Genomic DNA, 13,505 nt, shown 5'->3' with positions numbered 1-13,505 from the left:
ATTTACGAAAAATTGGGATTTTTGACAAAAATGAGCATTTTTTACATTTTTTTCAGAAAAAATAAAAATCGATATTTGTGAGCAAGGATGTGTGCTTGATTAATTTTGCAAGGGGTCAAATGTCACAAAAAACAACAACTTGCCCATATACAGCGAAGATAAATTTTTTTTTTTTTTCCTTCATGGAATGTACACCAAAGTTGCCCCAAATGTTGCGGCATGCGGGGTAACTTTGGTCAGGCTATTTTTAACCCACAGGGCACCCTTACAAAATTATTAAAAAACCTTTTCCAACTTCAAGGTGTAGAGGAACCCTAATGTCATAAAAAGAGTTAATTAGAAATATAATTGGTTTTGTTTGGAAGCAGTGGTTTAAAAACTCCCCGGAAAAACTCTGAACTTAAGTGCCCAAAGTTTCAACGGTAGTGAATTTTATAATTATTATAGTCGTCAACTTTGCATTTTGCGGTTTTGAGCCACCGTATCTTATTAATTGTAAAGAAATGTGAGAACCAATGTTTAATTTATACAACTACAAGAGTCACAAAAAGGCAGCTAACATAAAATTAAGATGCATCTACAGCATCGTCGTCGTCAATCAATGTTCTTGTCGGACATTACCTGGCAACCGTAAGCAATTTCTGACCAGCGCCCTCTGTAAGTTAAAAGAGCGCCCAAAATACACCCAACAAATTTTATCGATTTTTGGTTGGCTCAGCTAGCTTCTCCAGAGCATGTGAGGGCTAGGGCCGAATTCGGCACATTTATCGTCGTTGACAACGGCAAGCGAGCGAAAAAGATGAGTGAAAAGAAATTTTTTGAACTTCAGCAGCAGGTTCGTCGTGACAACGATGATCACCAAGATTTTCTACGTGATTTAAACAATTGGGAAAAAGACATCAAGCGAAAAGATGATGACTTGCGTCAAAAACCAGCCACATCTGAAGAACGAGTGAGTTTCTAAAATTTGAAATCATGAAATAAATGTTCATGGAATCATGAAATGAATTATGCTGGTTTCATACTTTCTGCCGCTTGCCGCTGAGCGACGTGACGCTTCATCATGCCGCTTGCACTAGACTGCGGAACTCAGTTCTCAATGATAGTCAGTCATTTATCTTTTGGTCGTTATATTGGAGGAAACAAAATGTCACCCATATCTAGGAGTTACAATATCCAACAACTTATCCTGGTCAACACATATAAATAACATCACATCAAGTGCAAACAGATCACTTGGTTTCATTAGGCGTAATTTATACTCATGTTCAAAACCCATAAAGCAAACCGCTTATACATCCTTAGTTAGGCCGCTGTTAGAATATTCAAATTCCGTTTGGGACCCGCATCAGAAAGAACTCATTAATAAAATTGAAAAAATCCAAAAAAGGGCAGCCAGATTTGTTACGAACACATACGACAGAACCACCAGCATTACTAAACTAGTCAGCGACCTGGATTGGGACACAATGGCCAACAGGAGAACCGCCAACAGAGTAACAATTCTTCACAAAGCAAGACAGGGCCTCCTGGCCCTACCGGTCGAACTTACTGCAACCAAACCCGCGTCAATCACGACACAATCACCCAGCTGCTTATAAAGTAATCACCTGCAACAAAGACTGTTACAAACAATCATTTTTCCCCAAAGCGGTAATCACCTGGAACAATCTACCCTACTCAATAATACAAATTCAAGACCCTGCCAGCTTCAAAACTGCAGTGATGGAACACCTAAGAAACGACTAATCAACCCATGCGCACACCAATTCCTACACGCCTGGTTCCAGCTAGGGAGCGTTGTGTAGTACCAACTACAGATACAGATACAGATACAGATATGACTATCATTTGAGGGACTGAGTTCCTTCTTTGTTATGATATATCTTCCGAGGTGCAATTTCAGACAATAGCTGGGGATTAAGTGGGGCAGAGGTTATCTTGAATCCTTTCATGACCACTGAAGCATAGTCAAGTCTGCAAGGACACTCGGCACGAATTGAAAGACCATGTCAACTCTCGACAAAAGATTGCATGCATGTCAGGACAGGTCATACGACACAATTTGGTGTTTGTTCTTTGTTATGACACCAATTTGGTGTTTGTTATGCTCCTCGAAATTAGTACCTTACAGTGACAGTCTAGGTAAAAAGTAGGTACCGGTATGCTAGGTGAATTCAAATTTGCCATCAAACTGCATCATTTTATATATCAAATTAAAGCCCTTGAGTAAACAAAGCCAAAACTGAAAACCCTTTTTGCATAGCACTTTCCGTAGCAAAGTTACATCTTGTCAAAGATTGACTTTCATCAAACAATGTCAAAAAGATTCAGCTAGCAAAATTCCCCAGAACGGCATTTCGGGGGTGTTTCTAGATCTTTTGTCTCATTATGATAGCAGCTTTTTTTAATGGAAAGTTATCCAAATCCTCTAAAATTCCATGTGCGAAAGTGACTTATCACCATAAAAATCATATATTTGGGTCAAGTGAAGTATAGAAAACATATTTATGTAGGTTTCCTTCTTGCCAGTTGTTTTAAATTTCTATGTAAAAATGCATTGACATTTTCGGCGAATTTGGCTGACTAGCAAATGTGTTTGCCTGGCATACCTAGACAGTCTATGTCTGGCTTGCACTTGTCTGCAAGCGGAGTGGCACACCGCTGAGCATGTGAGCGGCAGCGGCATGACTCTGAAAGCCACTCTTATGCTGGTTTCATACTACCCTGCCGCTTGCCGCCGCTGAGCGGCGTGGCGCATGCGCATTGCAGACAAACGGACACAATAAAGGCTTGTCATTGGTTGAAACAGAAAGTATGCTGGCCTAGGCCTGGAGGCTTTATGCTTATAATTAGTTCACCACGTAAACTTGCATGGCTCAAAATTCGGACGGCTCGCCATTAAGTTTACTGATTTCTGTGTTTTGAAATTTGTTGACGTTTTAATGATCCCCGATTTCCGGTCGATTATTTTAGCTGTGTCATGTCACATGCATGACGCTGGTGGGTACCAGCCAAACTTCAGAAGAAAAAAACACGATAACGATGTGATGTGCCATGTGGGACTTACATAGCTAGGATTACACAGAGATATTTCTTGCCAAAATTTGACCCATTTCTAGGCAAGTTGGCCCTATGTGTGAAAAAGGACAGGCTTAAGTAAGTATACATGCAACACTTTTGATGTTTTGATGTTTTGGGAGACTGTGAGGGATCCGGATAAAAAAATGATGGAGCCTATTCTTGACTGTGACGTATATTCCTTCAACACGCTGCCGTACGGTAACAGTCTTTAATATTAGGCATTTCAGGCCAAAATAAAGTGACAATGCTGATGGAAAATAACTACCACCATTGCAAAGAACACACTTTCCGAAACTCAAAACTGTTTAAATTTTTCAAATCGGCCAAGCAATTTTGATGTAGCGGTTGATTTTGTGACGCAAATGTAGGCAAAAATGGGGAACGATTTTGAAAATAATTTCTTTTTATTTTCTTTATTTTCTAATGGCACCATCAAACTGATTGAAAATTCAAAGGTTTATTTTTTTCTAATTTAATAAACAAATTATCATGCCATAGTATATACATCAACATGTTCAATCTTTTTCCAGGCCTCCAGAAAATTTTCTGCTGTCTGGGAACTTAATGACAAGTGCTGAAAATTTTCTGTGAAATAACTGAAATAGGCCTATGTGCGCGTAGCGGACATCACAAGCGGAGCGCGAAGAGCGAAATCCTAACGGCCGGGGTCCAGGGCCCGCTTAAGGGCCCTGGAAGCTCTCAGGGTTTAGAATTTGATGCTCTCTCGTGCAATCTGAGCCTTATTTTGGAACAGTTTTCTATAAAAATTTACATCCTTTTTCACAAAAAAACACAACTTAAAATTTCAAAGTATTACTGTCAAAACTCAAAACAATATTTTATTTATTTTTTAAAATTTTTTTAGAAGTATTTTGCAACTTTGAAGAACCACTGGACCTATTCTGAAGGGTTAGGATTATTCACAGATAATTTGAAAAAAAAATGGGTAAAAATTACGAAAAAATTACAGTTTGTTATCCTTAATATGCAAACCATTAACTTGTGTTTACCTCTTCATCTATCAAATAAACATTAGTTAATGGTTTGCATATAGGATAACAAACTGTAATTTTTTCATTTGCTTAAAAAGTTACCTTTTTCAGAGTCTTGGTTAGCAGCGACGTAGCTTGCGACACCATCACGGCGTCTTCATTCAGCGTGTAGTGTTTACAATCCTCCGGTCACATGACCACCCGATGGGTGGTCAAGTGTCAACAGATCATTGTAGATGGCGGGCAGGTCGTATCCGGCGTCCCTGTTGAGTGTAGGTTTTAGTGTCTTTATCTCTATGGCTTCCCTGATCTTTCTGTTCCAGAAACGATCCTCCCTGCCGATGACTTCCACATCGTGCTGATGTCGTGTTTGTGATCAGCGTAATTTTTTTCTGATTTTTTTCTAAATTAACTGTGAATGATCCTGAAGTTTCATAATAGGTCCAGTGGTTCTTTAAGGTTGCCGAAAGTAACAGTGTTTTAATTAGCTAATTTGCATGATTATTACTGTAAATTTGATGAGAAATCGTCATTTAGATATATCTTATCATTGTTACCATTTTCATTCAAAATTCAAACTGGATTTAGACAGAAAACAAAATTAAAAGCATGTAATTACATTCTCTGATAAAATTACAATTTAATAATTAACAAAAATATGCATTTATTAAGAAAATAAATGACAAATTTATTCATGTTTGAGAATTGGGTGCATGAACATACCTAAAATTGGCAACACCGGTCCCGGGGGCACTCCTATCTGAAATGGCAGGGATGTGCCTCGGCCATGTTAAAAGTAGGGGGCATTCAGGTCAAATGTACAATACAAAAATATGGGGTCATTCAGTACACAACCTGAATAAAAATGGGGTCATTCGGTATGAAACTTTGAAAAAAGGATGGTCATTGGGGTAACAAAAAGTAAAATGGGGGTCATTGAGTACAGGATTGCCAAAAGAGTATCATTAAGTACACATAAATAAGTGCCAAACTGCGTAAAAACAACTTGGCCACCTTGGAAATGTGAAAAATCTCATTATTTCTGGAGGAGAACACAAATACCACCTAAATTTGGGAATTGAAAGGGGGGTCATTGGGTATAGCAGGAAATAGAAAAAGGGGGTCATTGAGTACATGGATTTTTTTAAAGGGGGTCATTGGGTAATAGGTAGGACCATAACACAAAAAAAGGGGTCATTGGGTACAAGCCGGTTTGAAAAAGGGGGTCATTCCCGAGGCACATGATGCGTATCCACTATGGAAGTGCCCCCGGGCACCGGTCATGCTTTCGGCCCAAAGTAAACTGCAAAAAACAGGTTTCTTTCAAGTGGAGAGCTATCCTCTGATGAATTTTCTTCAATTTTTGGTATTTAAATAATAAACTATATACTATTTTAATAAACAATGATATTTATTTATACTGCAAAGTTTTCATTTATAAAATTCAGGTGCAAATTCGGATCCTGTACTATCTTTGGATCCCAATATCCGATTTCCAAATATCTCAATAAAGCTTGTTATTCCCTCTCTCGTAAAATCAATGATTAAAAGTAACATTTCACCCCAGAGCTGACCTGTTTAGCTAAATAATGAATGCAGTACTGGTTTTATGGCAACACTGAGCTACACTGCTCAGTGCTGGGTCTTAACTGTGTGGTCAATGGAGAGCACTTTTCCCCCAAGGTCACTTTATGACTGAACTGCCTAGTCTTATACCATAGATGAACTCCTGGATGGGGCAGCTTTAATTAGCATGAGGCCACATTGATATGTAAATAGCGTATTGTTATTTAAATTTGTGCCCAGACGTATTGAGGGCGACAGTCATGTTATCCAGACAGAGAATGGCTGCATATGCCTGGCATGTCAATATGCTGAGTGAAGGCTGACAATCACCTTTCTGTATAGGTAGCTAGTACCTGTCGTGTACTATTTGGTTTTTACAAAAAATTAGTATCATATTAAATATATTAAATGTATAAACTTTGAAATTTACATGAATTTGAAGAGCAGAGCTTCAAATCTAGCTAAGTCAGGTGATGTGAAATTCTGCTCGTAACCCCCTCTGCGTGGTAGAATTATATTCATAAAACATTGAATTTAACAGATATCATGGGCAGCCAACCACGATTTATCAGCATTTAAAATATATGTTAATTAACAAAGATAAATAATAAAGAGTACAAATGGCAATTAACTAGTAAACAAGCCTGAAATCTTAAAATGTTGCCACGTGATTTTCCGAACACATGATATGTCATACGTATGTATGTGACCACTATTCAGATTTACCGTAAATATTTGGAGTATGGTGCACGGCTTGCACATACACTGTGCATTTCTTTACCTCCGTATCAAATCAATAATTCATGCTGGGAGCCAAGTAACATTCTGTCTGCTTTGTGCAGATTGGTATTTTATTTTACTTGAGAGCATAATAGAAATACATAAGACGAATAAGGCGCCATGATGGAAGGTCAGGTCGGGTATCAAAGGTTATTATAACTTAAATACTACTTGTATTTCACACCTTGCCTCTGTCACATATTTCCTTCATATTATTGACAGCAAGTCCTAATTTTGACTTTACTATTGCAAAATGTCATTTCATATCAAATTAGTAGACTTTCTTTGAAAAAACATATCACTGGTGCCTGATGGGAATACCCGTCCGCCATTTCATTAAACTGGATCGTTTTTGCCTGGTTTGTGCCCAGATGTATTGGGGCGTGCTATACTCTCATTGAACAGGCAAAGTTCGCAAAAGCGAACAACGTTGTTATTTGCCAATATCAATTAACATGATCCAAGGGTCGAACATGAATTATTCATAACAGATCGATAACTGGCCTCACTTTCTAGCTAGTAAACCAGCGGAATTTTTCATAGGTTTTGCGTTGCTAATAGAACAACCGTGAATTTAGTGTCACCCCCTTGCTTATACGATGGACAGATAGTATCAGTTTGTGAATGAGGACATCGTATAAGTTCCTTGTACTAGCTCATAATGCTGGTTTCATACTTTCTGCCGCTTGCCGCTGAGCGGCATGACGCTTCATCTTGCCGCTTGTACTTTTCTGTAAGCGGAGCGGCACACCGCTGAGCGGCAGCGGCATGACTCTGAAAGCTACTCTTGCCGCTCAGCTCCGCTCCAAAATCGTATTTCGTTGTCATACATCAGAGCGGCACCGTTCCGAGTTGACTTGAATTCAACGGAGTGATCGATATATCGGCTTACCGCTGGTCACCGCTAGCGTTTTTGGTGAGATTGCGCAGTGAAGTAAAATCATTTTCAGAGCGGCAAAACGGCAAGCGGCAGGAAAGTATGACAGTTGAAACCAGCATTACCGCAGCACCGCTCCAAAATTGTATTTTATTCACATACGACGATCGTCAGAGCGGCACCGCTCGAGTTGACTTGAATTCAGCTCCCAGCGGTGCTGCCGCCGTGGCAAATCGGTGGAGTGATCAATATATCGGCTTGCCGCTGGTCACTGCTAGCATTTCTGGTGCGACTGCACAGTGAAGTAAAACCATCTTCAAGTTCAAAGCGGCAAGAAAGTATGAAACCAGCATTATGAACAATTCCAATAATTGAAACTCCCGGTCCCCTCCGACCGGGAGTTCCAAGAAGTGTGTGTTTATATGTGTTTAATAAAATATCGGGGATAAATCTCTAGCATTTTAATACTGCAGGAATGTGAAAAAAGTGTGGGGGTCTGACGGATAACCTGCAGTGAATTTCTTTAGTTCACCACGTAAACTTGTACATTTGTATGGCTCAAAATTCGGACCGCTTGCCAATAAGTTTACTGTCATTGCGTATTTTGAAATTGTTGACGTTTTAATGATCCCCGATTTCGGTCGATTATTTTAGCTGTGTCACGTCACGTGCATGACGCTGGTGGGAACCAGCCTAGCCTAGCCTAACTTCAGTAAAAAAACATGATCGCCGATATTGATGTGATGTGGGACTTGCATAGGATTACACAGAGATATTTTTTGCCAAAATTTGACCACAAGTTGGCCTTACTTTGTCTGCATTATGTGAAAAAGGACAGTCTTAAGTAAGTATATGTGCAACTCTTTTGATGTTTTGATGTTTTGGGAGACTGTGAGGGATCCGAATCAGCGGATGACGGAGCCTATTCTTGACTGTGTAATATTCCTTCAACACGCTGCCGTACGGTAACAGGCTTATACGATGGACAGATAGTATCATTGTATAATAATTGTAGGACATTGTATAAGTTCCTTGTACTAGAATGTCTTGTCATCAGGCAGCAAATCTGGCTGTCAGGACAACGTTTTACTGGCTTTCTTTACTCAATTTAACTATGCACAGTGAACAGAGATTCACCAATGGTGCGATCGCGTCCATCGCTATCATGTTGATACACTCACAAACCAGTGCATCCACAGCCGTTGCATCAGCACTCGCAAAACATGCAATGTTTAACGTTCCGAGTCTTATCGCTTGCCGCTGCGGCATGGCGTACCATCCAATGACAAGACTTGATTGTATCTGTTTGTATGCAATGTGCATGCGTCACGGTGCTCAGCGGCAAGTGGCATGAACCAACGTTTCGTTACGAACAAACTGAAGGACAGAGCTATTGCATGAGCTGGCTTTGCCACCAAAAATCATGAAATCATGAAATGTAGACGTTCGCTGTTCGTATCTCTGTGCTGGTAGAGAAAATTAATGTTGTGAAGATAGGATCGGGGGGGGGGGGACTGGGGAGGCACTCAACTTTTGAAGTGCCAGGTACAGGTATGTTAGTGTTCCGAAGTAGGGGACTATCAGTTTGCTGGAGAAGTCTAGCCACGAGCTAATTGCTCACCGATACATGTAGCTTCACATTTGAGGCTAGAGACCATTGCATTAAAAATTAGTCGGATTTGCTGAAGCATGATACCGTGTAAATCAATGGAAGTTCAGAAGTAAACACAGCCGATCACGACGGACGATCGCATCAATAATGTTGCTATTTAAAATTGCTATTTGCACTTCAACAAAATTTTAGACTGTTCAACATAGGCAAATTTTTTTCAAAAGATACAGTTGACTCATCGAAAGAACTTTCATCCAAATGTCAGCATCCATTGCAAAAAGTGTCAATGCTGTCCGACCAAAAAACAATAGCAACATACTTTGGCATCGAATGCGTAACTATCGTATGCAAATTCGAAGCTAGAGTTCTCAAGTATCTATCGGTACAAAATGTTGTTTTAAAAAGAGGGTCGTTGAGTACAACAAAAAGAAAAAGGAGTCATTGGGTGAAAAATTTGTGAAAAAAGAGTGTCATAATGTCAAAAATTGGGTCATCGGGTAGAAATTTTGAAAAAAAAAATGGAGCAAAATTCTATTTCTTGTCCCAAATTTACAATACAAATTTGCTGATTTGAAAGTTTCTGCATTCTTTGCCGATTCTTGATGATATTTCAATTTTAGATTTTGTACATCTAGTGCCACCTACATACTTATGAGACCCTTTTTGGACCATAATGTACATAAGAACCAGTGATTACACTGACAACATTTTGGATACACCCTCGTAATAAGTCAAATACTTTAAAGTGCTGAAACTTGGTTGAAAACTGGATTCAAGTTTTTGGCAATTCGCAGTGAAAATACTAGAAATTGAGTGTGGGCAAGCAAGAGCTTTCGCTCACCTCAAACAGCAAGGTCTGGGATAAGTCTGTTTTACTATTGAAGCAGTACGCACAACATTGACACGTATGTCAATTTCAGGCCAGGGGTAGCATTATGGCCTGAAAGTCGGGGGTTGTTTTCCCGTGTTTTTCACTCCCGAGCTTGCAGAAAATCCAAATAGATGGGGTGAAAATTAAATCTTGGGGGTGAAAAATATTTTGCAGTGTAGTCAGGGGTAGGAGTTAGGTCCAAAAGTAGAGGGTCAGAGTTCACCCCCGAGCTTGCACATTCCGAATATATGGAGGGTGAATTTTTTTTAAATTTAGGGGGTCATTCACCCCAATCGGGGTTAACGCTACCCCTGTTTCAGGCTAAGCATTGCTATGTGTACTAAACTGCCTAGCAACTGTCAATCAAACTGCAGTGAAATGATTTCACTTTTTATACAGGGATTGAATACGAGTGTCACGGCCCTGCCAACACCGTGACGATTGTCCATTTTCCACATATGTACACTGTCAATGACTGTATGATGAACGCCTGTGTGTCACTTCAGCGCTGAAGTGAACCAACTAACTCACTCGTAATTTTAATTTAAGTATGCAAGGTTGTACGTTTGTGTAGTATTTTTGAAATTCAGTCTGATCGTGTACATGCTGTTTATTTCTGTCACTTTTGATCACAAAGATTCTCCCACCAGTCAGAAACCGAGAGGATCAGCTTCATCAAAAGCAAACTAGAAAGAAGAAGAAAGCAGAAGTAGTAGAGAAAAGACCACCAGAAGAGGCTTCTAAGAATGGCAATGATGATGCTGAAGAGAAGAAGAAAAGGATACGAGCATATGACTACAGATCATGGGATAAATTTGATGTGGTAAGAAGTTTGTGTTCTTAGTTTGGAAAATGAAAAAAAAATAGTAACGAATGGACAAAATGATGGATGCAAAATTCAAGATACCTGAATCTGTTACACTACCCTTTACCATGTTTACATATAGAATAAACATTAAACAGCTTACAGATGTCACAAACAAGTCAAACATGAGAAAAACATTAGTCACTAGCAAATTGTAACAATGATAAAAACCCAGGAAACAACTGGAAAAGCGTCAAGCATCAAAGTGAATATAGCAGTAGTTAAGATGCTTCTATCCTAAGATTGCAATTTTGTGTTGTTTTCTATTGTATGAATTAAGGACAAGGCCTGTGCAGAAGTTGATGGTGATGAAGCTGACAGAGAGTCATCAGATACAACAGATTATGAGACGGATAGTGATGCAGAGAGGGAGTTTGAAGAAAGAAGGAGGAAAGTACAGGAGGCTATAGCAGAGAAAGACAAGGTGAGTGCATGATGCTGACAGAGAGTCATCAGATACAACAGATTATTAGACAGATAGTGATGCAGAGAGGGAGTTTGAAGAAAGAAGGAGGAAAGTACAGGAGGCTATAGCAGAGAAAGACAAGGTGAGTGCATGAAGCTGACAGAGAGTCATCAGATACAACAGATTATGAGACAGATAGTGATGCAGAGAGGGAGTTTGAAGAAAGAAGGAGGAAAGTACAGGAGGCTATAGCAGAGAAAGACAAGGTGAGTGCATGATGCTGACAGAGAGTCATCAGATACAACAGATTATTAGACAGATAGTGATGCAGAGAGGGAGTTTGAAGAAAGAAGGAGGAAAGTACAGGAGGCTATAGCAGAGAAAGACAAGGTGAGTGCATGAAGCTGACAGAGAGTCATCAGATACAACAGATTATGAGACAGATAGTGATGCAGAGAGGGAGTTCGAAGAAAGAAGGAGGAAAGTACAGGAGGCTATAGCAGAGAAAGACAAGGTGAGTGCATGAAGCTGACAGAGAGTCATCAGATACAACAGATTATTAGACAGATAGTGATGCAGAGAGGGAGATCGAAGAAAGAAGGAGGAAAGTACAGGAGGCTATAGCAGAGAAAGACAAGGTGAGTGCATGAAGCTGACAGAGAGTCATCAGATACAACAGATTATTAGACAGATAGTGATGCAGAGAGGGAGTTCGAAGAAAGAAGGAGGAAAGTACAGGAGGCTATAGCAGAGAAAGACAAGGTGAGTGCATGATGCTGACAGAGAGTCATCAAATACAACCGATTATGAGACAGATAGTGATGCAGAGAGGGAGATGGAAGAAAGAAGGAGGAAAGTACAAGAGGCTATAGCAGAGAAAGACAAGGTGAGTGCATGATGCTGACAGAGAGTCATCAGATACAACAGATTATTAGACAGATAGTGATGCAGAGGGAGTTCAAGAAAGAAGGAGGAAAGTACAAGAGGCTATAGCAGAGAAAGACAAGGTGAGTGCATGAAGCTGACAGAGAGTCATCAAATACAACCGATTATGAGACAGATAGTGATGCAGAGAGGGAGTTCGAAGAAAGAAGGAGGAAAGTACAGGAGGCTATAGCAGAGAAAGACAAGGTGAGTGCATGATGCTGACAGAGAGTCATCAGATACAACAGATTATTAGACAGATAGTGATGCAGAGAGGGAGTTTGAAGAAAGAAGGAGGAAAGTACAGGAGGCTATAGCAGAGAAAGACAAGGTGAGTGCATGAAGCTGACAGAGAGTCATCAGATACAACAGATTATGAGACAGATAGTGATGCAGAGAGGGAGTTCGAGAAGAAAGAAGGAGGAAAGTACAGGAGGCTATAGCAGAGAAAGACAAGGTGAGTGCATGATGCTGACAGAGAGTCATCAGATACAACAGATTATTAGACAGATAGTGATGCAGAGAGGGAGTTTGAAGAAAGAAGGAGGAAAGTACAGGAGGCTATAGCAGAGAAAGACAAGGTGAGTGCATGAAGCTGACAGAGAGTCATCAGATACAACAGATTATGAGACAGATAGTGATGCAGAGAGGGAGTTCGAGAAGAAAGAAGGAGGAAAGTACAGGAGGCTATAGCAGAGAAAGACAAGGTGAGTGCATGAAGCTGACAGAGAGTCATCAGATACAACAGATTATTAGACAGATAGTGATGCAGAGAGGGAGTTCGAAGAAAGAAGGAGGAAAGTACAGGAGGCTATAGCAGAGAAAGACTAGGTGAGTGCATGAAGCTGACAGAGAGTCATCAGATACAACAGATTATTAGACAGATAGTGATGCAGAGAGGGAGTTCGAAGAAAGAAGGAGGAAAGTACAGGAGGCTATAGCAGAGAAAGACAAGGTGAGTGCATGATGCTGACAGAGAGTCATCAAATACAACCGATTATGAGACAGATAGTGATGCAGAGAGGGAGATGGAAGAAAGAAGGAGGAAAGTACAAGAGGCTATAGCAGAGAAAGACAAGGTGAGTGCATGATGCTGACAGAGAGTCATCAGATACAACAGATTATTAGACAGATAGTGATGCAGAGAGGGAGTTCGAAGAAAGAAGGAGGAAAGTACAAGAGGCTATAGCAGAGAAAGACAAGGTGAGTGCATGAAGCTGACAGAGAGTCATCAAATACAACCGATTATGAGACAGATAGTGATGCAGAGAGGGAGATGGAAGAAAGAAGGAGGAAAGTACAAGAAGCTATAGCAGAGAAAGACAAGGTGAGTGCATGATGCTGACAGAGAGTCATCAGATACAACAGATTATGAGACGGATAGTGATGCAGAGAGGGAGTTCGAAGAAAGAAGGAGGAAAGTACAGGAGGCTATAGCAGAGAAAGACAAGGTGAGTGCATGATGCTGACAGAGAGTCATCAGATACAACAGATTATTAGACAGATAGTGATGCAGAGAGGGAGTTCG

The 13,505-nt window shown here is 40.1% G+C and overlaps 1 protein-coding gene across 1 annotated transcript in view; it reads left to right on the top strand.

Moving 5' to 3' along the window:
* The first annotated feature begins 732 nt into the window (after positions 1–732).
* LOC140149109 (RNA polymerase II-associated protein 3-like) overlaps positions 733–13,505 on the top strand; it is a 79,423-nt gene continuing 66,650 nt past the window's right edge. The window contains exons 1-3 of the mRNA XM_072171278.1: positions 733–952; positions 10,420–10,605; positions 10,928–11,071. Of these exons, the coding sequence (XP_072027379.1) occupies positions 800–952; positions 10,420–10,605; positions 10,928–11,071 (483 nt within the window). The 5' untranslated portion in view covers positions 733–799. The remainder of the gene's footprint in view (positions 953–10,419; positions 10,606–10,927; positions 11,072–13,505) is intronic.

Source organism: Amphiura filiformis, chromosome 3, assembly GCF_039555335.1.
Source record: "Amphiura filiformis chromosome 3, Afil_fr2py, whole genome shotgun sequence".
In the NCBI taxonomy this organism is placed as follows: Eukaryota; Metazoa; Echinodermata; class Ophiuroidea; order Amphilepidida; family Amphiuridae; genus Amphiura; species Amphiura filiformis.
This window is presented reverse-complemented; position numbering and strand designations above follow the sequence as displayed.